The sequence below is a fragment of the Zea mays genome, chromosome 5 (genome assembly GCF_902167145.1).
Source record: "Zea mays cultivar B73 chromosome 5, Zm-B73-REFERENCE-NAM-5.0, whole genome shotgun sequence".
In the NCBI taxonomy this organism is placed as follows: domain Eukaryota; kingdom Viridiplantae; phylum Streptophyta; class Magnoliopsida; order Poales; family Poaceae; genus Zea; species Zea mays.
Window position 1 is genome coordinate 4,705,244 of NC_050100.1, and position 27,575 is coordinate 4,732,818.

General features: G+C 46.6%; 4 protein-coding genes and 1 non-coding gene across 9 annotated transcripts; 3 read left to right on the forward strand and 2 right to left on the reverse strand.

Moving 5' to 3' along the window:
• Window positions 1-4,054: 4,054 nt before the first annotated feature.
• LOC100273341 (ribosomal protein S18) lies at window positions 4,055-5,962 on the forward strand. The gene is made up of 4 exons (NM_001147782.1): window positions 4,055-4,129; window positions 4,218-4,378; window positions 4,469-4,657; window positions 5,584-5,962. Exons 1-4 carry the CDS (start codon window positions 4,127-4,129, stop codon window positions 5,687-5,689), a joined length of 459 nt encoding a protein of 152 aa, NP_001141254.1. The 5' UTR covers window positions 4,055-4,126; the 3' UTR covers window positions 5,690-5,962.
• A 159-nt stretch (window positions 5,963-6,121) lies between these two features.
• On the reverse strand, window positions 6,122-8,011 carry LOC103625815 (Acyl-CoA N-acyltransferase (NAT) superfamily protein). 4 transcript variants are annotated; one of them, XM_008646214.4, is made up of 3 exons: window positions 6,929-8,011; window positions 6,671-6,775; window positions 6,122-6,576 (listed from the first exon to the last, which is right to left on the reverse strand). In XM_008646214.4, the coding sequence occupies exon 1, from the start codon at window positions 7,728-7,730 to the stop codon at window positions 7,143-7,145; it is 588 nt and encodes a 195-aa protein (XP_008644436.1). In that variant the 5' UTR covers window positions 7,731-8,011; the 3' UTR covers window positions 6,122-6,576; window positions 6,671-6,775; window positions 6,929-7,142. The 4 variants fall into 4 exon arrangements, with proteins under 4 accessions (XP_008644436.1, XP_008644435.1, XP_020393428.1 ...); XM_020537839.3 differs by having other exon boundaries at window positions 6,209-6,413; window positions 6,729-6,775; XM_008646215.4 differs by having other exon boundaries at window positions 6,209-6,413.
• Window positions 8,012-8,186: 175 nt separating this feature from the next.
• On the forward strand, window positions 8,187-9,347 carry LOC103627969 (uncharacterized). The gene has a single exon (XM_020537600.1). It carries the CDS (start codon window positions 8,605-8,607, stop codon window positions 9,334-9,336), a length of 732 nt encoding a protein of 243 aa, XP_020393189.1. The 5' UTR covers window positions 8,187-8,604; the 3' UTR covers window positions 9,337-9,347.
• A 586-nt stretch (window positions 9,348-9,933) lies between these two features.
• LOC111589509 (U1 spliceosomal RNA) lies at window positions 9,934-10,094 on the reverse strand. The gene has a single exon (XR_004849905.1). It is a non-coding gene; the product is annotated as a U1 spliceosomal RNA (small nuclear RNA).
• An 805-nt stretch (window positions 10,095-10,899) lies between these two features.
• On the forward strand, window positions 10,900-12,199 carry LOC100192116 (putative bifunctional inhibitor/LTP/seed storage protein family). Of its 2 annotated transcripts, NM_001352160.1 has the most exons (3): window positions 11,035-11,494; window positions 11,656-11,733; window positions 11,819-12,198. In NM_001352160.1, exons 1-3 carry the CDS (start codon window positions 11,142-11,144, stop codon window positions 12,027-12,029), a joined length of 642 nt encoding a protein of 213 aa, NP_001339089.1. In that variant the 5' UTR covers window positions 11,035-11,141; the 3' UTR covers window positions 12,030-12,198. The 2 variants fall into 2 exon arrangements, with proteins under 2 accessions (XP_023158179.1, NP_001339089.1); XM_023302411.1 differs by lacking the exon at window positions 11,656-11,733 and having other exon boundaries at window positions 10,900-11,494; window positions 11,819-12,199.
• The last annotated feature ends 15,376 nt before the right edge of the window (window positions 12,200-27,575 follow it).

Here is a 27,575-nt window from a genome sequence, read left to right on the forward strand (position 1 = left end):
GGTTTAGGGTTGAAGAGGCCAGCAACAATTCAGTTGCTTGGCTTCTTTTCTCAATCATTGCACTACAATCCTTCTTTCACTAGGATCAACACTACAAGTAATGGCACCGTCTACACCGAACCAAAATAGGACGGTTGCAGTCCTACATCATGTTCCTACCGAGTCCCCATAAGTACACATTTCACAATCATATCTATATGCGTGGACAACCAAATATGAACTCACTTTTAATGTAGTTTCGTACTATTTGATGACGTTGGAAACATTGGGTTACCAAAAGTAAAGAGTATTGTAGCGAGAAAAGTTATTAAGTTCCCTAGACATGATGATAGCCATCATTTCATTCTACAGAACATAACTGTAAGTCACTTCATCAAACATTCAAACCAAAATATATGACGTCGACATAGTTCTCTTACTCACACGACCTGTATTTTGAAATGGCTAGGGATAAAAATAGAAGCAATTTCATACCACACAGTTGCTCTTATACTCGTGGGTTATACTTGGTCTGTGGGTGGGTAGAGTAGCAGTGCCTCGAGTGAGTTCTCTGAATTGGTTGAATCACTAGCATAAGATTTGTTGTGTTTTTCCTGAGTTCTATTCCTGCATTTTTGCATGAAAATGATATGGCATGGACATTTTTGTCACGACGTTGTCATCTAATTTACCTAGCATTGGAATTGGCAAGTTGATATTCCACAAATCGATGAAACTGCACACTGGAGTGTTTCTCCATACTGACCTTAGTGATCTCGATTGAGCCTTACCTGTTACCACATTGTTGGAGGTATGGCGTGTTATGGACAAATGCATGATGGTGATGGGAGCTCCTCAAGGCCAGTATTGGTATGGGGACTGGAGATGAGGCAGGTAATTTTCACCAACATTGGTATGTGGATCGGAGTTGAAGCAGGTTACTCATTTGAGGAAAGTGTGCGTATAATATTATCCCAAGTTCCAGTCGCTGCTTGAACTGTTTTGTTGTCCTTGTGGCAGGAGACGTGGTTTTCATTCCTATCCTATGCACACTGCCTCCTCGTTGTCATTCGTTGTCGCTCTCGCAGTCCCGATACCGGAGAATGGTTGCCAGTGGAGAACAGTCCAAGGCAAATTTGCCATGTTGGAGCAGTCACGGGAGCTAAGGGGGTTGCAGTCACAGGTCCTGCTAGCCAGGGTGGAGCAATCATAGGAACTCCTGGCAATCCAAGGAAAATTTGCCATGTGGGAGTAGTGGCAACTTCTGAAACCGACGTGATAACATGCTCAAGCGTTCTTATGATAAAAAGAAGATGACACATAATCAAAAGAAGACATCATGTTCTGCGTTTGTGAACCTGTTTGTATTTTTTTGTGAACTTGTTTTGTGAACCTCTATTTGTAAACTTATAAAATTTGAAGTTGTGAATATGTGAACTTGTTTTTGTGAAATCTGAATCTAGTTTTGTGAACTTGTTTTGTGAACCTGATAAATGATGAACTTGAGTCTGAAATCCGTGGGTCTGAACCTGTGAGTCTGAAATCTAAATTGAGCCTGAACCTGTGAGTTTGAAATCTGAAATCTGAACATGGCAATTGCTGAAGATGGCAAATGATGAACATGTGAGTCTGAAATTAGTGAGTGTGGACCTGTTATTCAGTTTGAAAACTGAGATTGACAACCCTTTGCAAATGATGAAGGTGTTAATATGAACCTACGAACATGTTTCCCTAAATTTGTGAAATTGAATTTGACGGCAGTTTGCCGAGCACCACTGCTAGCTGCTAGCTTAGGGTGTGTTTGGTTTGGCTTTTGGCTTTGGCTTTTGTCCCCCTAAAAGCCAAAAGTCAAAACCAAAGGGATGGATCCAGAAAGCAGTTTTCTCTAAAAGTTGATTTTCTTGCAATGCAAATTTGAAAGCACCACTAGATCTGCTTTTAATGACTTTAAGATGGAACTATGAAAACATATATCGACGAACTTTTAACGGCTTTTAATGGTTTCCACCCAACAACTTTTAGTTTTTTAACAGCTCACAGCCTATAACAACTTTTCCACAGTTCACATCCCACAACATCTTTTTTCACAACCACAGCCCAACCAAACAAACCCTTTGTGTTACAGTGATATCTTGTCTCGCTTATTTTGTATACCATAGTAATATTTGTCGTATTGTATCTATACTAATTTTAATTTTCGTGACAACGCACGAGCACTCACCTAATATGATAAAACTGAATATAAAACACGATACATGTGCACTATGTTGTTGTGAATGTTGATTTAGAGCCAACAACTATGTTTTGGATTTTCAATTATGCATAATTTTAACTTTCCTACTATTTAAATGTGGGGGAGCAGAAAATCACAAAACTGGTGTTTTATATAGTATATAATAGTACATTTTTCGTGTGTTGCGATGGTACGTTAATAATACTAGGTACATGCCCACGTTCCACAGTTTCTATATATCACATAGGTAGACTTGTTTAAAATGGGATGACTATTCAAACATGTTCCAAAACCTTACAATGATGCTATTATGAAATTATGATGTGTGAGACACTACTATCAAGAATGTCAAAACATAAATGTAAAGGGACAGAGCTAAACTTTGTTAGCAACGTGGGCACTTTACTCAGTTTATGTGATAGGAATTATAGATGATGAAATAATAAAGCATCCTTGATCACATGACAATCATAATGAATGATTGATTGCATAATTGGATTCAGTTCATCCACGTTGTTGATAAAAGGACCATAGCTTTGTTTTGCCTACAAGCAATAACAAAACCTCTGTCAAACTGTAGTCTTGCCTGCAAGCAAGAACAAAACCTTTGTCAAATTGTATTGAATTACCATGCGTGTGTAAAACATAATCGAAACGATCGAAGCGACAATCAAACAACTTGGGTTTAAAGAAAACAACCTTACCTTATGGCCCACAACAATTGGCTTGTAAGTCCAACTAGGGCTCGGTGCCTGAACGAGCGGTCGTCTATTCCACGAGCTGGAGAAAGAGGCTCGACTCGACATTGACTCGCGAGTCATATCCTGATACTTATTATTTGCATTATTTAGTGAGTTAACATTATATAAAATTATAATATATAATCATCGTTCAACATTATGAGCAATTTAAATTATAAGTTATAATATATTCATCATCAAAAACTAAAAATGAGCTATTATCTATAAGATTATCTAATATTCATTATTATTCTATAAATTGATCAATTTTGTAAGACTCGCGAGACGGCTCACGAACTGGATGAACCGGCTCGGCTAGGTCGCTCCAAAAATGAACTTAAAGAACGGGCTCGACTCGATTCGTTCGAGGCTCACGAGAGCTTATTTTTTTCCAGCCCTATGTCCAACGTCCCATTGTTGACACCTTAGATTAGGCACTCCCGAATCCCACCCTTTAATTCACCAAGTTCACCACCACTGTCCCGCACAAGATAGTGGAACATGCAAATTTAGAGTTGATGGGAAGGATTATTGCATTAGCAGAGCGCATGTGTCACCATTCTATTTATGATATAAACTATATATGTCCACCTTTCCAAAATGAAGTGGCTATCGGCTAGAACAATATAATCAGTCATCTTATATTCCAAACACATTTCATAGTCCCGACAATTTTTTACCTTCATTCCCATAGTTGACAACAGCAATACGAAATGGTTCACACCTACTTTAAGATCAATAGTTGTAACCTTCTAGAAGACATTTAGATAAACCATTTTTTATCATTTAAATTAAAAATATTTTTAAAACTATTTAAATTGATATGGTAAACTATAACTATACAACACTGTACTGAAAACATGAAGCCATACGAAACACCGACGCAGGGAAGGAGGATCGGCAGTACTTCATAATCCAAGTGGGCTCAAATAAACGCGGAATGCCCGTGAACCGAATCAAAGCCCACGAATCCACCAAACGAAGCCTGCATAGATTCATCACCCTGGCCCGTAAACTAGCAGCCGTTCGATGAAGCTCTAGGGTTTCACTCTTCATATATAAACCAGTCCACAACTCCCCCCCTAAAACTTAGCCGCGTGGACGCACACCAGCACCTGCCCTCCTCGCCGTCGCCGCCTCCCTCCGCGCGACCGATCTACCCTCCGCCGCCACCATGGTAACCTTCTCCACTCACTTCTCCCCATTGCTTCTCGGTGTGCAGATATTTTTATAGTTTCCTGACTCCGTGACGTCTGTGGCCGCAGTCGCTGATCGCCGGGGAGGACTTCCAGCATATCCTGCGTTTGCTGAACACCAACGTGGATGGGAAGCAGAAGATCATGTTCGCCATGACCTCAATCAAGGGTGTCGGGCGCCGCTTCTCCAACATCGTCTGCAAGAAGGCCGACATCGACATGAACAAGAGGCAAGCGTCGCGCTTTAGCTCCAAGGATATTATCAGATCTCTCTGGTGACGATGTGGCTGATATGTTGTGATGTTTCGGTGAGTGTGCAGGGCCGGCGAGCTGACGCCTGATGAGCTGGAGCGCCTGATGACGGTCGTGGCCAACCCTAGGCAGTTCAAGGTGCCGGACTGGTTCCTCAACAGGAAGAAGGATTACAAGGACGGCAGGTTCTCGCAGGTCGTCTCCAACGCCCTTGATATGAAGCTCAGGGACGACCTTGAGAGGCTCAAGAAGATCAGGTTTTTTTCGCGTTCCTGTATTGCCAGATGCTATGGATAACATCACTACATTATTTGTTGAGAAATTATGCATTTAGATGATATTCGTGCACTTGTCATTTTATATGTAGCCTCTACTAACTAAAGCAACATGTCATACCTGTCTATTGCACCTATATTAGCAGTTTAGCACCGTGTTATACTAGTCTGAATCTGAATTGATGATTTTGTTTGTGTTGGTGACAGCTAGTCGTATTAGTTTATGAAGTCTCGGAATAGACACCTAGTGGCATTTAATTATGATAGCAAATACTGTTTGGCATCTTTCTTGAATGTCAGTTTGGGACTTTGGGTACCTCTAGCTGGTCATGTTTGGGCTTTTGGTTACCTGCACCGATGTGATATGTTGCATCCATTTACATACACAAGCAACTATGCACGCTGGTGGTGAGGTGTATTGAACTGTCCTTGATTATTGAGGCCTAGTGTACGTTGTGCAGTTGTTTGTCCAGCCTATGGTGGGTTGTCTACATCTCCATGAAATGAGATGGAGAGCTGATGGATAAAGGATAATGTTGGTTGGACATATGGTCATAATTACATAAGTTTGATTAGGCTCACAGAGTCACAGTGATTTGAACTACCGTGACTTGATTGACATATCTTCGGGTATGTGATTCCCAAAGTAGCCATTGTGTAGCTGACTTGCAACTGCAGATAATCTTCTCAGTCCTGATTCCCGAGTGTTTGGTTTCTCTCTGTCCCATTCGAAAATAGTTATAGAATAGTTATCTCAAGACATGTGAAAAATCAGTGTCAGCATACTTGTTCTATAATTGTCCAACTGGTCCATTGTGCACTGTCTACACTCTACATTCTTGCATCGAGAATACATGATCTTATTATCGTAGTAGCCCAGACCTTCAGATTTTTAATTTGTTCTGCAGGAACCACCGTGGTCTGCGTCACTACTGGGGCCTCCGCGTCCGTGGCCAGCACACCAAGACTACTGGTAGGCGTGGAAAGACCGTTGGTGTCTCCAAGAAGCGATGAGCTCTATATCACCCTGAGAAATCTTGGCCGCACTACCGTGTTGGTTTGTGTCCAAACAGTCCTGATGAAGGGTTTCTGTTTAGGCAGTTTCCTGAAATGGTGTTTTGCTCTAGGACAATCTCGCGGTTATTGAACCTTAATATATCGTGTCCCTGGGTTGTGTTTTTTTGACACTTTATAAGTAATTTCATTTGGATGAGACTTAATTCTGGTTTGACTCGTTACATTGTTAACTCGACTCCGAGAGGAGTGCCTTCCCAGTGCAGTTCATTCACATTGCCTGTTGTGGAGGATAAGGTTCATTTTCATCGTTTCACGTTTGCGGTATTTTGCGTTAAATTACACCTGTGTTGTACAAGTTTGGTTCAGTGAAGCTGCTGATTTATTTGCTTTGCTCGGTGTTGTGAAACCTCCTCGCATTAACCTATAGTATTGCAACGCCATAACCTATAGTATTGATTGATTTACACTATGGGCAAAGCTGTATGAAACATCCTCGCGTCTGACTACAGGAAAGGCAGTATGGAACATGCAGTTGTGCTTGCGGATTTTGATCATGAAAACTTGGACCTCTCTGCACGCCAGTAGCTCAAGCATGCAGGAATGCAATTCATCGACAAGTTTTCGATTTTCACCCGTGTCTTTAACCGAAACCAGCGTTAGACGCGAGCATGCCTCTGATTTCCACTCCTCGCTGTCCATGGGCTGCTTTGAAATTTGTATGCTGTAAATTATAAATCTTCTCCATGTGAGAAGCTGAAATATGTATGCAGTAAATTCAAAATCAATCAAACAGTTGTGTAGTCGGTGCGGATGTTGGAGTCCGGCCGATTGCCCGTTGGTGACGGGGATTTGTCAATTGCACGCACGCACCCAACTCTTTGGGACTGTGAATCATGAATTCATGACCAGATCACTGAAAGAGATCAGCCTCAAACACTTGCTTCTCAGGATTGGAAAAAATCGGAAACCAAACCTCACCTGGCGGCAATACATTTTGTTGTTTTGTTCCATGGGGAATCATGATAGAAAAACGTACCCTTGGTTTTCTTGGACAGGTTTGATTTGTTTGTGCTCCTTGTAGATCTAAAAAGGCGGTCAAAATTAGGAATTTTATCTAGCACAATCCATTGGACTTTATCTAGGTTGCAACAAGGTTACGTGATTAGCATGCACAAGCACAATGATTAGTTGGATAAAATCAAAGTATTTCACTCTCTTCACAGGATGACGGCTTACCTTCTCATTATCTTTCATGTACTGTGAATTTCCTTCTGAATACACAGGACCTTGGAGGATCATTGGAAAGAGAAGCCGCTACTGGAAGGGGAGTTCTGTTTGCTACCGAAGCTTTGCTTGCAGAGCATGGCAAAGGCATTGCAGGCCAGCGTTTCGTCATACAGGTAAACGAACGTTAACTGCATGGGGAATCCACCCGCCATGGGGATCGTTCTCACTCGGGGTCGGGGAGGAGGTCGGAGGAGAGGAAGCTGTACATGACCATGTCCCTGGCGCGCCCCTTGTGCCAGTAGTGGCGCCGCAGCACGCCCTCGCGGCGGAACCCGGCCTTCTCCGCCACGCGCTGCGACGCCGGGTTGCCCACGTCCACCAGCGCCTCCACGCGCCGCAGGCCCTCGGGCTCCAGGTCCGCGAACGCGTCCCGCAGCGCGCGCCGCACGGCCGCCGTCGCCACGCCTTTCCCCCAGTGCGCGCGGGCCAGCACGTAGCCGAGCTCCCAGCGGCAGCGCTCCGGCGTGGGCGCCAGAGACACCGCGCCCACCACCGCGCCGGAGACGCAGATGGCGCGGTACCACGGGTGCGGGAGCACGGCGTCGCGCAGGAACTCCAGCAGCGGCTCCGCCGACGCGTACGGCTCCCACCGGCAGAAGGCCGCCACCTGAGGGTCCGACGCCCACTCCATCATGGCGTCCACGTCGGTCAGCTCGAACCGACGGAGCGTCACCTCGTCGTCCACGGTTGCCTTCGCAGTGCCGGGCACGGTCTTGGCTTCTTGGATTCTTGGCGTCGCCGTGACCTCCATGGCTGAAGCAGTTTTCTTATGCTCCGATTATTTCTCGACGCGACAGTGCAGCTGCTCGGCTCTGTTCCCAGAGGTGATGCGGCGGCAACCTGTTCCACTCTGGCTAGAGAGAGAGAGAGAGGAGAATCTTGATCCGCAAGCTTGATGCAGATATGCAAATTGGTATACGAGGCTGTCGCTTTCTCGTGGAAGCAACGAGGAAGGCAACAGCCCGAAAGGGGAAAGCTGTGAGCGTTGGGTTGATCTTATTATCAGCCTATCAGGGTTAGGACATTTCGCGTTTTGATCGCAAGTAACTATCTTAATTGTGGTCTCTTTAACATCTGGTAAAATAAATATAAATAATATACTTATATGAGTTGACATTTGATTACATAATAATTTTGTACGAACGTACTTAACATTTGGTCACTCTAGGGGGCTAACAAAAGAGATACATGAGAATGGTTTATAAGACTGTCTGCAGCGCCGCACTCTAGCCCTCCTCTCCCCTATTCCTATTCATTGCTTAGGGGCTACAGGTGACCTCTACGTCCCGCAGCGCAGCCCTCTACCGTGCCCCCTTCGTAGCGGACCGCTTCTCTCTCACGCCAGATCGAGAGGAGCGCTGTTCACCCCCTCGCGGCATTGTTTTCTCCCTTTCGCGCGCGCATCGGAAGGATCAGAAGCATTTTCGTTGCTGATGACGATGGCGGTACATCGACGGACAAAGCCCGACGAGAGATTCGTCTCCATCTCGCCTCGTCTTCCTCCCTCCTTCAGCCCGAGGAAACCGTAGCTCGGGGACGGCATCTTCAACTCCGACGGCGACACCTGGGTGGCACAGCGCAAGACGGCCGCGCTCGAGTTCACCACGCGCACGCTCCGCACCGCCATGTCGCGCTGGGTCTCCCGCTCCATCCACGCCCGCCTGCTGCCCATCCTCGCCGACGCGCACATCGTCGACCTGCAGGACCTCCTGCTCCGCCTCACCTTTGACAACATCTGCGGCCTCGCCTTCGGGAAGGACCCCGAGACGCTCGCCCGGTGCCTCCCCGACAACGCCTTCGCCTCCGCGTTGGACCGCGCCACGGAGGCCACCCTCAACCGCTTCATCTTCCCCGAGTGCGTCTGGCGCTGCAAGAAGTGGCTGGGCCTCGGCATGGAGACGACGCCGGCGCGCAGCGTCCGCCACGTCGACCGCTACCTCTCGGCTGTCATCAAGGCGCGCAACCTCGAGCTCTCCGCCTCCTTGCCGCCGCCGCCACGAGGAAGGACCTCCTCTCGGCCACGCCGCACGACGACCTCCTCTCGCGCTTCATGCGCAAGGGGACCTACTCCGACGAGGCGCTGCAGCACGTGGCGCTCAACTTCATCCTCGCCGGCCGCGACAGCTCCTCGGTGGCGCTCTCCTGGTTCTTTTGGCTGGTCTCCACGCACCCCGCCGTGGAGCGCAAGAATATTTGTAATGAAATTGCAAATATCAAACCGTATTCGAATAATAATGGAATTTGCTTCGCAGGAAAATATATTCCAGAACCGAAGACGGATAATACGTTTTCACGAAATTATGCAATTTCGAATGTATTGTAAAATAATAGTTGTTATATATTATATGTGCAAGTAATTGTAAACTAATTATTATTTATAATTGTATTTTTTTAATACATGCGCAACATGTCGGACGTGTGCAAAATAATTAAATAAAATCAAAATTAAAGTTGGTTAAGTTAGTTATATGGAAATGGTTTTTTAATGAGTAGAGGGATATATAGGGGAAACTATAGGGGGAATGGTTGCGGGACGAGTGAATATAGGGGATGAAATCTTGCTGACGTGGCTGCATAGTAACATTTAGGGGGAAAAATTTAGGGGGAACGGTTGCGGACAGTCTAAGCTCCAGCAGAGAAGTAATGAAAGGTGAGCATGGTCCCCGTTGCTGTAAAAAAAACTCTAATAGAGAAGGTTCGAGGTAACCTGAATGGTTTATAACATGCAACAGAGGTTATTCAGTTGTTAATGGCGCCATTTTTGTAAGAGGAAACGTCAGGTGAGAGGTGAGGGATTTCGGCTTTGCCAATGGATACAAACCATCTTCCTAACAATAGAAAAGACCAACAGTTATTTTTTTGCTGATAACTATGGCGGGACGCTAGAACAAGAACTGGTCTATCATTTTCAGGCTTAACAGAGGAGAAAAAATGAAAAAATTTTAATTGATTTGGCAGGGGCCGCGCGAACGCGTACCCCCTCTGCCACAAATTATGACGTCCACTCTCCCACTTGGGGAGATGGTAGACCAGCGCACCAGCCAAGTGCAATGCAGGCCACTGATCTAGGCCACGGGGCTTCTTGATCCCACGTCGACCCCGTCCAGGTAAGTATGTAGCAACGGTGCACAGGGCGCTCTTCTTATAGCGGCAGCTCACTCGCGTCCCAGCTCGACTGCCGCGGTGGTACTAAACTTCTCCGGCCACTCAACCAACTGACCAACGCGTACTCCCGCTGGGTTGTCGACTCCGCGGTGGGCTCCTGATACATAGAGACGTATATGGGCCTCTGGTACTGGGCCAATAACAAACATTCGGGCTGTGGGCGCTGTAGTGGATCTGCTAAACGTGGGCTCGGTTCATCAAACTTAAAATTACAATTCGTGCGACACACTTGACCCAATCTTCGTCTATTCCATTATTATTCATACGCTTCATCAAACTTAAAATTGTCAGATACTTTCTACGTGTTGACAAATTACAATTCTAGCATAGTACCTACTCAAGACCACTTTTAACTTAATTGTGTCCATCAAGAAAGTATTAATATCTATACTATCAAACACGTGCTATTAGAGATAGCAAACGACGACTGGGCAATAGATTGGTAACGATTTGGTGAAGCCATGAGCGTAGTTGAACAACAACTACCAATGATGGATATACGTCAGTGTTTACCGGATGGCGGCATAGCAGTAGCAGCAGCCCTACACTACAGCCGCCTTATAAAATCAAACAGAAATCTCATGATGTATTCCTATCTTCAGCGGAAGTAGTAATATCCAGGGATTGGATTCCAGGCTGAAAATTTGAAGCGGTTCATTTTACAAAATGCCGGTCAGCCGTCGTTGTCACAGCCACCAAAAAACGTTGCTTGCACCGGTTTTTTTAGCAGGTTCCCCGTATGTATAGCCTTTCCTGCACAAATCGAAGCGAAAAAAGATGATTAGGAAGCGGCAGATCACCAAAGTTAACTAACTCATCCAACTTCCCAAACCAACCCGTCCTATAAAAACCCTCATCAACACCGATCCAAAGAACACAGCTCAAGCACACAAATCCAAAGAACACAAACCGGCGGCAATTCAGCTTCCTGATCCAAGACCTCATCAGGGACAGAGAGGCCTCTCGCGTTCGTTACCGAGGTGAGGTGAGGAGAGAAATGGCGGCGGGAGCAGGAGCAGGAGCGTCGGCGCCCGTGGCGTGGCTCCTGGCGGCTGCCGTGGCGGCGGCGGCGCTGGCGGCCTCGGCGTCGGCGCAGTCCGGGTGCACGACCACGCTCATCAGCCTGTACCCGTGCCTCAACTACATCAGCGGCAACGTGTCGACGCCGCCGCCGTCGTGCTGCTCGCAGCTCGCCAGCGTCGTGCAGACCAGCCCGCAGTGCCTGTGCGCCGCGCTCAGCAGCGACTCGTCGTCCCTCGGTGGCGTCACCATCGACAGGACGCGCGCGCTGCAGGCTGCAGCTGCCCCAGGCGTGCAGCGTCAAGACCCCGCCGGCGAGCAAGTGCAACTGTGAGTGTGCTCCTCTGCTCCTGCTCCTCCACCCGACCCAATCCAATCCCTCCCACTCCCACCGGTGCAGCGCAGAGCTGCTGGCGCTGCCGACTGCCGAGCAACATGATTCACTGTTGAACCGTGCTGACTAGCTGACCGCGTCCGTTGCTTCTTGGCAGCTGTTGGTGGCGGCAGCGCTCCGGGCGCCGCGACGCCGGCCGCGCCGTCGTCCGGCGTGCCAGCGACCGCAGCCGCAGGTAAGGCGCCAAACAACCGTTATTGCTCACCGGCTCAGCTGTCCACGGCTAGCTTGTTTCTTACGTGACGGGGGCACTGGTGCAGGAACTGGCAGTGGATCGAAGGCGACGCCGACGGCGCCGTTCCTAACGTCCGGCGGCGCGTCAGTCCGGGGCGCGGTGAGCCTGGCGCTAGCATTCGCGGCTGTCACCGTCTATGCCATATCGGCCATGTGACAGACTTGGCTCGTCTATCTCTGTTACCCACGGCGTTTGGGGATTCAGACGTGACACGTTCAGGATTTAATTTGGCGTAGAGGATTTGGCGTCGCGTTTGTACTATTGCTTGTAATTGGTTGTCAGAGTAAAGAACATTGTTTGTTTGTTTCTACAAGATGTTCGTAAATTTGTCCGCTAATCCATTGTTTGCAAAATGTTATGGGCATTAAACCCAAAAATATATCCATTTTTAAACTTCTTTGATTCATTGTAAGCCAAAATATTTCTTCTTTGCAGAGATAATATGACAAGCTCAAAGCTCGAACGCGAACTTGACCAGCATGTCACCATGTACGTCTGGATGACTTGATTATAACTTTTGGCAACACCTTGACCGTTCACGTGTTTCTTTCTTGTCATGGATTGTACAAATTTATTATCTTGTCTTATATTATACCCTTGATTTAGCCCCGAGACGTTAATTTGTTGTATTGCAAGTGTTTTAGGGTCTGTTTGGTTGAGCTGTGGCTGTGAAAAAAGTTGCTGTGGGCTGTGAGCTGTGGAAAAAGCTGCGGTAGGCTGTAAGCTGTTAAAAAGCTAAAAACGTTTGGTGGAAACCACTAAAAGTCGTTAAAAATTCTTCGATATATGTTTTCACAGTTCCATCCGAAAAGCCACTAAAAGCAGGCCTATGGGTGCTTTCAGATTTGCACTACGAGAAAGTCGACTTTTAGAAAAAACTGCTTCTTGAATCCAGCCCTTTGGTTGGCTTTTGGCTTTTAAGGGGGCAAAAGTCAAAGCCAAAAGTCAAACCAAACACACCCTTATCCACAGTCGGCTTCCAAGTAAGTTCAATCTTCCGTTGTCTATGCGATTTTACATGTTAGTGTCTGTCTGCTTTATATCGATGCAAGACCTCCGTTAGGCGCCAACTATGAAGGACTTGTTTGGTTTACAGTCTCCTAGCCAACGGTAGCGCTAGGCAACGATCTGGTCTTCAGGCATCTAAAATCGAACGCCTGGGAACATTGTCTGGTCCAGACAAGTTTTCCAGGCTTCAAACCAAACATGCACTAAGTTAGTGAAGTTGGATGCCAAAACCACCTCAACCTTTTAGAGTTGATGTGAAATTTCATATTATCTTTTATACCTTCTTAGAAAGACAAGTCCAAGACAATGGTGATGACTCTCTCATCGAGCCACTAGGTCATGGTTTGAACTGTATTTGCGGGAAAAACTTGCTTCACTTTATATCTTTCTATATTTGACTCATATGTAAGCTTCGACATTGAGTATACCTCTTTTTAACTATCTCAATGGTCTTAATAAATACCTTTTAAAACTACTAAGTTATAGATACCACTACATTTTTCATACATAAAGTATCTTCATATGATATCACATAAGAAGGTTTTTTAAGGTTAGTGTTGTGATCTAACTCAAATTTCCTATGCAATAATCACAATAATTTAATGTTGTCATTACATCCAAAATCAAACTAGAGGTCTAGATGCTTTTATTATTCTAAATTTTGTTATTGATGACAATACAACATCGACTATGTGAAATAAAGAGATGAGGTTGTTAAAGTACTTGATTTGCTTGTATTTCGGGCATTAAAGCATAGAATGTTAGTGCAAGTCCATAACATGTGCCACATGAGTCAAAGTTTAAGCACAAGTACATGTTTAAATAATCTCATTTGCATGAAATTCAAAAAGAAGAGCATAGTCTCCGGTGAAATAGCGACATATCAAATGATTATGAGAAGTGATAACGTCTCTATGTGTCTTAGAGTTTGGTTTGGATTGTTAGATTTAAATATGGGTATGGCTCATATCTTATTTGTTCAAATCAAATTACTCCAAGGTAGATGTTAAATGCGTTCAAGCCCTATAGCTTCCGGGGCATTTGGAGGCCCCATCATTAGGACTGGGCAAAAAACCTGTAACCCGAAACCCGAACCCGAAATAACCGAAACCTGAATTTTGTTTGGGAATTTCGGGTAGCAACTTGCAAAACCCGAATTTATTTCGGGTAGTTCGGGTATCACAATCGGGTACCCGACTTACCCGAATTACCCGAACTTTCATGTGTCATGTACTCATGCCATGCTTAATTATTAATTTGTACATCTATAATTATGTGTAAGTATTGTCGGCGTTTCGACCCCGGGGGTACCTGGACCGACGAGTAAATTGTCGCTGCGTGTCCCAGCCCAGATGGGTCGGCGCGAGACGGAACACAAGGGGGGAAACAGTAAGGGGAAACCGCGGCCTCGTGTTGTCCTGCGCCCAGGGCGGATGCACTTGCAGTAGGGGGTTACAAGCGTTCGCGAGGGAGAGATAGAGACTGTCCGCCAGCCCGTTCTCCCGCGCGGCCACCTTCTCGTACGAGAGCCCTGGGCCTTCCTTTTATAGATGTAAGGAGAGGGCCCAGGTGTACAATGGGGGGTGTAGCGATGTGCTAACGTGTCTAGCAAAGGGGAGCCAGAGCCCTATGTACATGTCGTCGTGACTGTCGGAGAGGTGTTGCTGCCCTGTTCATGTGATGTCGTGGCCGTCAGAGGAGCGCTTGAGCCCTGTGGAAGCACATCTATCGGGGCTGTCGGATCCTTGCTGACGTCTCCTTGCTTCCGTAAGGGGCTGAGAACCGTCGTCGTCATGGAGCACGCGGGGTGCCATCATTACCTGTTTTACTAGGGCGAGCCAGATGGGATGCCGGTCTTGTTCCCCGTAGCCTGAGCTGGCTAGGGGTAGGGTAATGATGGCCCCCTCTATGACGTGGTCGGTCCGAGCCCGAGGTCGGGCGAGGCGGTGACTCCTCCGAGGTCGAGGCTGAGTCCGAGCCCTAGGGTCGGGCGAGGCGGAGACCGTCTTCCGGAGTCGAGGTTGAGTCCGAGCCCTGGGGTCGGGCGAGGCGGAGACCGTCTTTCGGAGTCGAGGTTGAGTCTGAGCCCTGGGGTCGGGCGAGGCGGAGACCGTCTTCCGAGGTCGAGGTCGAGTCCGAGCCCTGGGGTCGGGCGAGGCGGAGACCGTCTTCCGGAGTCGAGATTGAGTCCGAGCCCTGGGGTCGGGCGAGGCGGAGATCGTCTTCCGAGGCCGAGACAGGGGCCGAGCCCTCGGGTCGGGCGAGGCAGAGCTTCCTATGGCGCCCGATGCTGGACTTAGCTGCTGTCGGCCTCACTCTGGCGAGTGGCACAGCAGTCGGAGCACGGCAGGCGGCACAGTTTTCCTGTCAGGTCAGCCAGTGGAGCGGCGAAGTGACTGCGGTCACTTCGGCCTTGTCGACTGAGGAGCGTGCGTCAGGATAAGGTGTCAGGCGATCCTTGCATTGAATGCTCCTGCGATACGGTCGGTTGGCGTAGCGATCTGGCCAAGGTTGCTTCTCCGCGAAGCCTGCCCGAGCTGGGCCTCGGGCGAGTCGAAGGTGCACCCGTTGCTTGAGGAGACCCTCGGGCGAGGCGTAAATCTGCCTTGGTCTATTGTTCCTGCCCGAGGCCGGGCTCGGGCGAGGCGAGATCGTGTCCCTTGAGTGGACGGAGCCTTGACCGGAATCGCGTCCATCAGGCCTTTGCAGCTTTTGTGCTGATGGGGGTTACCAGCTGAGATTAGGAGTCTTGGGGGTACCCCTAATTATGGTCCCCGACAAGTATGTATAACTTGTGATTGTAGAGTGCTTATGTTTTATATGGCCACGTATATCATTATTTAAACTATATTTTATACTAATTTAATAGGGTGTATGTGTTTCTATGAAGCCAACACAACAGCTCGGGTAGTTCGGGAATACCCGAACCCGAAATTCCGGGTACCCGAATTTTCGGGTATTGTAAAACTCGTTGTAATTTCTGGTATCAATTCTCAAAACCCGAAATTTTAAATACCCGAATTACCCGACCCGATTTTTTCGGGTAACCCGAACGCCCACCCCCTACCATCGCCTCCGGTGGCTCTCAGGACGTCTGATGACCCCTCGTGGCTCTTGAGATGTTCGAGCCTCCTGGTCTTTATAATGCGGGGGCCTAAGCATCATGCTAGAAACGTGTCAGAGTTTGGCTCGACTCGATGTTTGACTGAACTCGGCTCACCTATTTGATGAGTTGAAAAAGGATGCTCGATAAACTAGCTCGCGAGCCAACTTGGTCCGTGAACACATCGTGATAAATATTGTTAAATTATATAGTGAGTTAACAATATATAAGTATGGCATATAGAAACATCATTCAACACTACAAGTAATCTAAATTATAAAATGCCATATATATTATTATCAAATGCTAATGAACGAGTTGAATGTCTATAAAATTATTCAATATCCATCATTATTGTGTATATTGATTAATTGAACACGAATGACATGGCTTACGAGCCGACTCGACTCATGATGTTGTACTAATGGGTCTAACAAACTGGCTCAGCTCGACTCGCTCGAGGCTCACAAGTCGCCTTGAGCTCGAGGGGACTCATAAGCCTTGAGCTTATTTTCAGCCCTATCTATGTGGGCCTTAGTACATCCATGGCCCCAATGACCATTGGGATGTGGAGGATAGGAATGTCAGGGGCTTTTGGACCTCTAGCGAACTCAAGGGCCATCCGGAGCTATCATGATTGTTGAGCCATCTGAAACCGATATGGCATATCATTATATTTTTTGTCATTGTATAGTGTGGGTGAACTAGTTTCGCTATTCGAATAGGGTACCGAAGGAGTTAATAATTGCAATAGACTTATACCATACAAAGTAATGTGTATATGTTATAATGATTACTCCATATTTTATTTGCAACTCTTGCTATTATATGTCGGCGTGGGGAACCATGGAGACATGCGCATTTAATGCGACAATTCGAATACCTATCCACGTGATGCCGCAGTTAAACAGGACTGACGTCAAGTCTGATTTACACCATACGGGGAGAGTTACCATCCACTTTTCACCATACTTATCACTATTTCAACAACTACGACTTGGACAACACCTCCATCATACATGCTTGGGTACGTGTCTGAGCCCCTGATCCTGCCATCGTCTCTTTGCTCGGTTAAGATCCAAATACAAGGACCAGACGTCCTCCTCTTGATCCAAGTCATTTACAAGTACAAAAGCCATTCTGTCGGCCATACCGGCTACAGGGGCTCAGGCTCGCCTCCTCTCCCACATACACGACAAACCGTGGCGCTCATGGGAGCCCTATTATAAAAGGAGGAGCCCAGGGCTTCAAAACGAAGTAGGAGGACACTTCACAGGTTTTTCACCTCCACGACTGATATTGGCACTTGCCTCAATCACCACCAAGTATTTGGGATCCACTCCCTCTTCCGGCCAGCTTGTACACCTACTACAAGCATTTAGGTGCAAGATAATATAAGTCTCGTCCCCTCTGCTAGAATTAGGGCCTTCTCTCACCCAAACCAGGATAAAAGCTTTGTGTCTTCTTGCATGCATTCATCTGGATCTGGGCATGCAACACTAATTCACTAGTTGGTAGGACCCTTGGGTCAAAACACCGACAAGTAATATGGTATATATATGTATATGTATATGCATATATGAAAGGGAAATGTGCCCTTGGGCCATTTCTAAGTATTTTGGTGGTTTAGTGTCCAACACAAGTGTCTAAGTGTAAAATGGTGGACAAAGTACAAATCAAGGATAAAGGTATGTTTCTCAGACTTAGTACATTGTTTTAGAGACTAATGTACTGTGTCTAAGTGCTGGAAACAGGAAAAGACCAATTGGAAAAGCCTTGGCTCGAGCAGCCAAGACTTTGCTCAGTCTGGAGCACCGGACTGTCCGGTGGTGCACCGGACAGTGTCCGGTGCGCTAGGTTGGCTCGAGGGAAAAGGCTGTTCTCGGGACTTCGACGGCGGTGTACGGCTATAATTCACCGGACTGTCCGGTGGTGCACCGGACTGTCCGGTGGGCCGTTCACAGGCGAACTCGTCGCTCTCGGGAATTCATCGGCGACGTACGGCTATAATTCACCGGACTGTCCGGTGTGCACCGGACTGTCCGGTGAGCCAACGATCGGCAGGGCCAACGGTCGGCCGCGCGATCTGCGCGGGGCACGTGGCCGAGCCAATGGCTAGAAGGAGGCACCGGTCTGTCCGGTGTGCACCGGTCTGTCCGGTGTGCACCGGACATGTCCGGTGCGCCAACGGCTCTCTGGCTGCCAACGGTCGACTGCGCCATTTATGGAAGGAAATCGGGCACCGAACAGTGTCCGGTGTGCACCGGACTGTCCGGTGCGCCAGTCGACAGAAGGCAAGACCAGCCTTCCTAGATTGCTCTTAACGGCTCCTAGCTATCTTGGGGCTATAAAAGGGACCCCTAGGCGCATGGAGGAGCACACCAAGCATCTGCTAAGCATTCCTAAGCACCAAGACATCAATTTCGCGCCTTTGATTCTTTGCGATAGCGATTAGAGCTCTAGTTGAGTGGTGAACTCATTGAGTTGTGTTGTGAGCTCTCATTGCGACTTGTGTGCATGGTGTTGCTGTGATTTCTTGTCTTGAGTGCGTTGCTAATCCCTCCCTTGCTCCGTGCTTCTTTGTGAACTTTAAGTGTAAGGGCGAGAGGCTCCAATTTGTGGAGATTCCTCGCAAACGGGATTGAGTAAAGCAAACAAAACACCGTGGTATTCAAGTGGGTCTTTGGACCGCTTGAGAGGGGTTGATTGCAGCCCTCGTCCGTTGGGACGCCACAACGTGGAGTAGGCAAGCATTGGTCTTGGCCGAACCACGGGATAACCACCGTGCCATCTCTGTGATTGATCTTTGTTGGTTATTGTGTTTTGTTGAGGATTCCTCTCTAGCCACTAGGCAATTTTTTTGTGCTAACAATTAACCAAGTTTTGTGGCTTAAGTTTTGAAGTGTTACAGGATCACCTATTCACCCCCCCTCTAGGGGCTCTCAATTGGTATCGGAGTCGTTCTCTTCACAAAGGGACTAACCGCCCGAAGAGATGGATCCTAAGGGGAAGGGAATCGTGATCAACGATAAAGAGAAGGAATCCTTCGTCAACGAGCCGAAGGACGACAAGCCTACCGACTCCGGCTCGGGCCATAGACGGAAGGAAGGGAAGAAGAAGAAGACGAGGCGCATCAAGGAGATCGTCTACTACGACGACAGCGATGAGTCTACTTCTTCCCAAAAGGACGATGACCACAACGACTACGAGAGAAGGAAACCGGTTAATTCGAACTTTTCTTTTGACTACTCTCATATTCCGCAAAGTTCAAATTCACATTTGCTCTCGTATTCCGCAAGCCTCCACACTTTGATGGAGAGGACTACGGATTTTGGAGCCACAAAATGTGTAGTCACCTATTCTCTCTCCATCCTAGTATATGGGAGATTGTAGAGAGTGGAATGCACTTTGATAGTTCGGATAGTCCCATGTTCATTAATGAGCAAATTCATAAGAATGCACAAGCTACTACTGTTCTTCTAGCTTCATTGTGCAGGGATGAATATCACAAAGTGAGCGGCTTGGATAACGCCAAGCAGATCTGGGACACCCTCAAGATTTCTCATGAGGGGAACGACGTCACCTTGCTCACCAAGATGGAGTTGGTGGAGGGCGAGCTTGGACGATTCGCGATGATAAGGGGCGAGGAGCCGACACAAACATACAACCGGCTCAAGACCCTTATCAACAAAACAAGGAGCTACGAAAGCACGCGATGGACGGACCACGACGTCGTCCGGCTGATGCTAAGGTCCTTTACCGTTCTTGATCCTCATTTGGTAAATAATATTCGTGAGAATCCCAGGTACACCAAAATGTCGTCCGAAGAAGTCCTTGGAAAATTCGTTAGCGGGCGGATGATGATCAAGGAGGCGAGGTACGTGGACGACGCCTTGAATGGTCCGATCAACGAGCCGCAACCCCTTGCTCTCAAGGCAACAAGAAGCAAGGAGGCGCTACCTAGTAAGGTGGCACAAATTGAGGCAGCCGGACTTAATGATGAAGAGATGGCCCTCATCATCAAAAGATTCAAGACGACGCTTAAAGGTCGCAAGGGACAGTCAAGCAAGACCAAAGCCAAGGGGAAGCGCTCATGCTTCAAATGCGGTAAGCTTGGTCATTTTATTGCTAACTGTCCCAACAATGATAGTGAACAGGACCAAGGGAACAAGAGGGAGAAGAAGAAGAATTATAAGAAGGCAAAGGGCGAGGCTCATCTCGGCAAGGAGTGGGATTCAGACTGCTCCTCGTCCGACTCCGACAATGAAGGACTCGCCGCCACCGCCTTCAACAAGTCATCCCTCTTCCCCAACGAGCGTCACACATGCCTTATGGCAAGGGAGAAGAAGGTATATACTCGAGACTCTACTTATGCTTCTTCAAGTGAGGACGAATCTAGTGATGAGGATGAAATAGATTATTCATGTCTATTTAAAGGCCTAGATAGAAATAAAATTGATAAAATCAATGAATTGATTGATGCCTTGAATGAAAAGGATAGGCTTTTAGAAAAGCAAGAGGATTTGTTGTATGATGAACATGATAAATTTGTAGAAGCACAAACATCCTATGCCTTAGAAGTTAAAAGAAATGAAATGCTTTCTTATGAACTATCTACTTGTCATGAAACCATTTCTACTTTACAAGGTGTTAACAATGATTTAAATGCTAAATTAGAAGTAGCAAATAAATCTAATTCTTGTGTAGAACACGTTATGATTTGCACTAGGTGTAAGGATTTTGATATTGATGCCTGTAGTGGACACCTAGTTTCAATTTCGAGATTGAATGATGAAGTAGCTAGTCTTAATGCCCAACTTAAGACTAGCAAAAGTGATTTCAATAAGCTAAAATTTGCAAGGGATGCCTACACGATTGGTAGACACCCCTCAATTAAGGATGGACTTGGCTTCAAGAGGGAAGCCAAGGACTTAACAAGCCATAAGGCTCCCATCTCCACCAAGGAGAAAGGGAAGGCCCCTATGGCAAGTAGCACTAAAAAGAACCATGCCTTTATGTACGATGATAGAAGACAGTCTCATAGGAGTTGCAATGCTTTTGATTCACATGACTCGTATGCTATGTTTGCTCCTAGTTCTTCCTATATGCATGGTAGAGATATACCTAGGAAAAATGTTCATCATGTGCCTAGAAAAAATTTTGTTCATGCTTCTAGGAAAGTTATGAATGGTCCCTCTACAATTTATCATACTTTGAATGTTTCCTCTGCTATTTGTAGAAAGGATAGGAAGATAGTTGCTAGGAAATCAGGGTCAAAATGCAAGGGTGATAAAACTTGCATTTGGGTCCCTAAGGAAATTGTGACTAACCTTGTAGGACCCAACAAGAGTTGGGTACCTAAGACCCAAGCCTAAATTTGCCTTGCAGGCTTATGCATCCGGGGGTTCAAGCTGGATTATCGACAGCGGATGCACAAACCATATGACGGGATAGAAGAAGATGTTCACCTCCTACGTCAAGAATAAGGATTCCCAAGATTCAATCATATTCGGTGATGGGAACCAAGGCAAGGTGAAAGGTTTAGGCAAGATTGCAATATCAAATGAGCATTCTATCTCTAATGTGTTTTTAGTGGAGAGTCTTGGATATAATTTACTATCTGTTAGTCAATTATGTAATATGGGATATAACTGTTTATTTACAAATGTAGATGTGTCTGTCTTTAGAAGATGTGATGGTTCACTAGCTTTTAAGGGTGTACTAGACGGCAAACTTTATTTGGTTGATTTTGCAAAAGAAGAAGTCGGTCTAGATGCATGCTTAATGGCTAAGACTTGCATGGGCTGGTTGTGGCATCGCCGCTTAGCACATGTGGGGATGAAGAACCTCCACAAGCTTCTAAAGGGAGAACACGTGATAGGTCTAACCAATGTTCATTTCGAAAAAGATAGACCTTGTGCAGCTTGTCAAGCAGGTAAACAGGTGGGAGGCTCTCATCACACCAAAAATGTGATGACAACATCAAGACCCCTGGAGCTGCTACATATGGACCTCTTCGGACCCGTCGCCTATCTGAGCATAGGAGGAAGTAAGTATGGTCTAGTTATTGTTGATGACTTTTCCCGCTTCACTTGGGTGTTCTTTTTGCAGGATAAGTCTGAAACCCAAGGGACCCTCAAGCGCTTCCTCAGGAGAGCTCAAAATGAGTTTGAGCTCAAGGTAAAGAAGATAAGGAGCGACAACGGGTCCGAATTCAAGAATCTTCAAGTGGAGGAGTTCCTTGAGGAGGAGGGGATCAAGCACGAGTTCTCCGCTCCCTACACACCTCAGCAAAATGGTGTGGTAGAGAGGAAGAACAGGACGCTCATAGATATGGCGAGGACTATGCTTGGAGAGTTCAAGACCCCCGAGTACTTTTGGTCGGAAGCCGTGAACACGGCTTGCCACGCCATCAACAGGGTCTACCTTCACCGCCTCCTCAAGAAGACTTCATATGAGTTGCTGACTGGTAACAAACCCAATGTATCGTACTTTCGTGTATTTGGGAGTAAATGCTACATTCTAGTGAAGAAGGGTAGGAATTCCAAATTTGCTCCCAAATCCGTAGAAGGGTTTTTATTAGGTTATGATTCAAATACAAAGGCGTATAGGGTCTTCAACAAATCATCGGGTTTGGTTGAAGTCTCTAGCGACGTTGTATTTGATGAGACTAATGGCTCTCCAAGAGAGCAAGTTGTTGATCTTGATGATGTAGATGAAGAAGACGTTCCAACGGCCGCGATACGCACCATGGCGATTGGAGATGTACGGCCTCAGGAACAATTGGAGCAAGATCAACTGTCTTCCTCAACTATGGTGCAACCCCCAACCCAAGATGACGAACAGGTACCTCAAGTGGAGGCGCATGATCAAGGGGGAGCACAGGGTGTTCAAATTGAAGAGGAAGAAGCACCTCAGGCACCTCCAACCCAAGTTCGAGTGACGATTCAAAGGGATCATCCCGTCGACCAGATATTGGGTGATATTAGCAAGGGAGTAACTACTCGTTCAAGATTAGTTAATTTTTGTGAGCATTACTCTTTTGTCTCTTCTATTGAGCCTTTTAGGGTAGAAGAGGCCTTGCTAGATCCGGACTGGGTGTTGGCCATGCAGGAGGAACTCAACAATTTCAAGCGCAATGAAGTTTGAACACTGGTGCCTCGCCCCAAGCAAAATGTTGTGGGAACCAAGTGGGTGTTCCGCAACAAACAGGACGAGCACGGGGTGGTGACAAGGAACAAGGCTCGGCTTTGTAGCATCCCAAAAATTCAAATTCTGAAATTTTCTCAAACTCGCCCTAAATTCAAAATGAATTTCAAATTTCATTTCAAAATGTTTGTTTGCGAGTTGATATCAACAAATAAAGTATAGTGGTCTATATTCTCTCTAAAATCCTCCTCAAAATACCCTACAAATATTTCCTCAGTGATCCCCCTCAAATTGTTTACAGAAATACTGCCCAGATATTTCCCTAGTGATCCTCTTCAAGTTCTTTCCAGAAATACTGCCCAAATATTCCATCGATATATCTCCAGATATTTTCCTCCTGAGAAATACCTTCAGAATCATTTTTCAAGTCCCTATAAATATTTTCTTCATAACTTTCCTCATGCTCATACGTATACGTATGCCTCCAGTGTCATACGGTGAGCTCTACAAGCAAATCTCACTTATACAAGACAAATACATGCTAATCTCCCACTAATCCTCTCATCCTCCCACTAATCCTCTCATCCCTCCCCCTAATCCCCCCACCATGGCTATAAATGGAGGGGCAAGGGCCTCCTCTCATCCCACCCCAAGCCATTTCATGGCAACTCTCTCCCCCCCCACACACCCACTGCATGTTCCACACAAGCACACACTAGCACAAGGATCATTCGATCGTTCTTCGATCGTTCGTCCCCCTGTTCTTAGTTTGTTCGTTCGTTCGTCCGATCGTTCGATCGTTCGTCCGATCGTTCATGGTTCGTTTGTCCGTTCGTTCGATCGTTCGTCCGTTCGTTCGTCCAAATAATCTTTTTCCTACCGTTATGCTGCCGAAATTCCGATCGTTCGTTCGTTCGATCATTCGATCGTTCATCGTTCGTTCATAGTTCCTATTCATCGTTCATCGTTCGTTCATAGTCCCTATTCATCGTTCTTCCAGATAATCTCTGTCCTGCCGTTATGCTGCCGAAATTCCGATCGTTCGTTCGTTCGATCATTCGATCGTTCATCGTTCGTTCATAGTCCCTATTCATCGTTCATCGTTCGTTCATAGTCCCTATTCATCGTTCTTCAAGATAATCTTTGTCCTGTCGTTATGCTGCCGAAATTCCGATCGTTCGTTCGTACGATCATTCGATCGTTCGTCCGTTCGTTCGTCCAAATAATCTTTTCCTGCTGTTATGCTGCCGAAATTCCGATCGTTCGTTCGTCCGATCATTCGATCGTTCGTCCGTTCGTTCATAGTTCCTATTCATCGTTCATCGTTCGTTCATACGACTATTCACTATCACTATTCACCATTACTATTCACTATTACTATTCATCGTTACTATTCACATACACTATTCATCATCATTACTATTCATCATCGTTACTATTCATCGATGATATCTATAATTTCTTTTCCATCGCCACTATTCATCGTTACTGATCATCGTTACTATTCATCGGTCATCTAGTCATCCCAAATTTCAACTACTCGTACATCATGTTGTCCAGTCCACCTAAGACCAGCCAGACCCATATTCCAGTCATACGAACTCCGGTGACTGTGATTTTTCTTCCAGTAGGGAACTTCCCATCTGGTCACCCATCCTAGGTTTCTCCAAGTTGAGCACGCTTAACTTTGAGAATCCTTCGAACCAGGCTCCCAAACTCAGATTCCAATAAATCTCGTTTCTAAATTCTTATCAAACTATTCCCTACCCAACCATGTCATCCCTTAAGCATGGTCCATATTCCAGAAAACTTCCAAAATACTCTTGTCCCATATTCTGCCTATAACTCTCCTGTTCATACTAAGTCAGACGATTCATTCGTCACTATTCTCACCAACAGTGAACTTCACTGTGCTACACCACATACACCCAGCTATAAATACACCCAGCTACCCTCTCCCTCTCCACACACACTCAACACCCTCAGCCAAGGCAAACACCCCACCCACTCAGTTACTCTGCTCTGCCGGCTACACACATAGTGTCGCTTCGCCTCCAGTCCACCCTCCTGGTAAGCACCTCCGCTCCACCACCAGTAATATCACAACACCACATGACACAGATTCTACTCAAGACTCTACCCATCCATATATCGCTATTCTGACCACTATACTAAATATTTGTTGGTATACTTGCTGGTTTGTATGTTTGCTTGTTCATGTTGCATAGTTATCGGAGCGTTCGTGCCGTCTCGTGGAGGCCAGATCTGCAAGTCTACGCTAGGCGGTGGAGCCAGAAGCCAGTTCCGCGAGCTCCCCTTCCCCTTCGTCGAATAAGCACGGCAAGCTCACTGGATCCCTTTGATGCATAAATTACCTATGTTTTACAACCACAACCCTCAGCCTGTTATTTTATGCATAATATGATTTTGAGACAAGTTATTATGGCCACCCAGCCGCTTGCCGCAATCAATCCCTGATATAATTGTTACAAATGATTTGAGGAAAGGTGTGAGTTTTCAAAAGAAAATGCTTTTCAAAATGTGTTTGATGAAGGGTTTTCACCCTTATCACCTTTGAGTAGGGATGATCAAGGACTCCCTGGTTTAGGGGAGGGCATAAGGTGATGGCTCAGCTGGTTTAGGCGTGAGCAGAAGGATTGTCCCCTCTTATAAGGACCGGTTTGTCATCTTTCACTACCTGTACTCATGATAAGTACAACCACTCGAGACTGTGTGGGCAGTCACTCAATCTGAACTCGTACGGTCCAACCCCAGGGTTATGAAGGCTGGGGAGCACCGGGAGGATAAGGAGGGGGGAAGTTTTGTCCGGTTTGGACATGGCGGTGGCCTGACTCCTTCCGGTATAACTGTTAAGGTTAGGACGTGCGAGGAAAGAAAGAGATTCGGATTCGGATCTCATCGGCCATGAGATCGCAGAGCCGGACTAGTGGGTAAAGTGTACACCTCTGCGCAGAGTTTGAGAACCTATTCGAATAGTCTGTGTCCACAGGAATGGACGAGTCTGGTGTGGTATGGCAATTAGTGTTTGGTTTTTCCAAAAAAAGGGTGTGTTTGAGAAAAGTGGTTTTTAAAAGGACCGGCGGTTGAGCCGTGAGCTATGGTGGACGGGAAGTCCAATAGTTGTTTTTGAAAATGGAAACCAGTGGGAAACTGCTGAGATACCTGGATGGTTTAGTCCAGGGGATTTTGTTATAATACTGAAAAACTTCCTGCTCCTTTTGGAGAGGATGCACTTTGCAAAATACAAAATGTTTTTCAAAACAACCCTGCATAAAATATTGCTGTTTCTGCAAATATCCTGAGCTCTACATATTCCATGCATTATATCTGATTTCCCCATTCCGCAGGTGAAGGTGGGCTGCTGAGTACGTTTGTACTCACTCTTGCTTATTTGTTGTTTTTTCAGAAAAAGGAGATCGGGTAAGAGTTACGACTGTTCCCAACCTTGCCTGTGGCTGTTGGACCGCTGAATTGCTTCGCTGCGTATATCGGGCTGCTTCAGCCCCACTCTGATGATATGTCCCGAGTTGTGGACCAACTCTTAAAGTTGTTCGCCACCTTTGTAGGTTTGTCTCGTTTAAGCAGATTTGGTATCATCTGATGTATAAATGTGTTTACTAGCCTCCTGGGACTAGTAATTGTATCACATTTGAGTCTCAGAGGATTCGGGACGCTCCAGGTGGTATCAGAGCTGTTAGGTTGGCCGCAGAACGTAACCCTTAGCCTGATCAAAAGTTTTTGAGTCCAAACTATTTTCTTAAAAAAAATTCTTGCTCTCATCCCTTCATTTCAAAAATGTTTTCCCCCTTTCCTTCTCTCAGAAGTCAGATGGAGGTTCAGTGCCAAACCAGCTTCTGCCAGAATGAAGATGGTTTCCCCAAGTTGCTGAGAGCATGCACAGTCCGCCTCGGAATCAGGAGCCAGCCAGAGTATGATGGTCGTGAGTTCGTCGAGCATGGCACAGAGAAGTGTGTCGTGACTGTATACATTGGATCCAGTCCACACCATGTGGAATGGAGTGTCACTGCTGCTGGGCACAGATTCAAAGACACCTGCCAAGTCGTCGCTCGCAAGGCATTGAGGGCCCTGTGTCAGATCTATGAAGAAGAAGTGGCTGACACTCCGCTCAGATTCTTTCCGCCCTTTCAGAGAAACCGTCCCGCTTGGATGGCCAGGATGCGTGCATTGGAAGGGCAGCAGCTGCTTGAGGATGACCCCACAGTCGTGTACCTCACTGCATACCTGCTCACCCTGGATGCACAATATGATTTCTTGGCTCGGCACCACCGTCAGATGATTGCTCGAACAGAAGATGCAGAGAAGCTCAACCGTAAGCTCCATGTGGATCTCACCACAGCTCAAGCCCGTGTAGCTGCCTTGGAAAGTCGTGAAGTCATTGCTGTTGAAGCCCTGAAGCAAGCCAAGGATGAGCACATCCAGAAGTTGATGGACGCCTACTTGGTAACCCATAACCAACGTAGAGCCCTGCAGATCCAAGAGC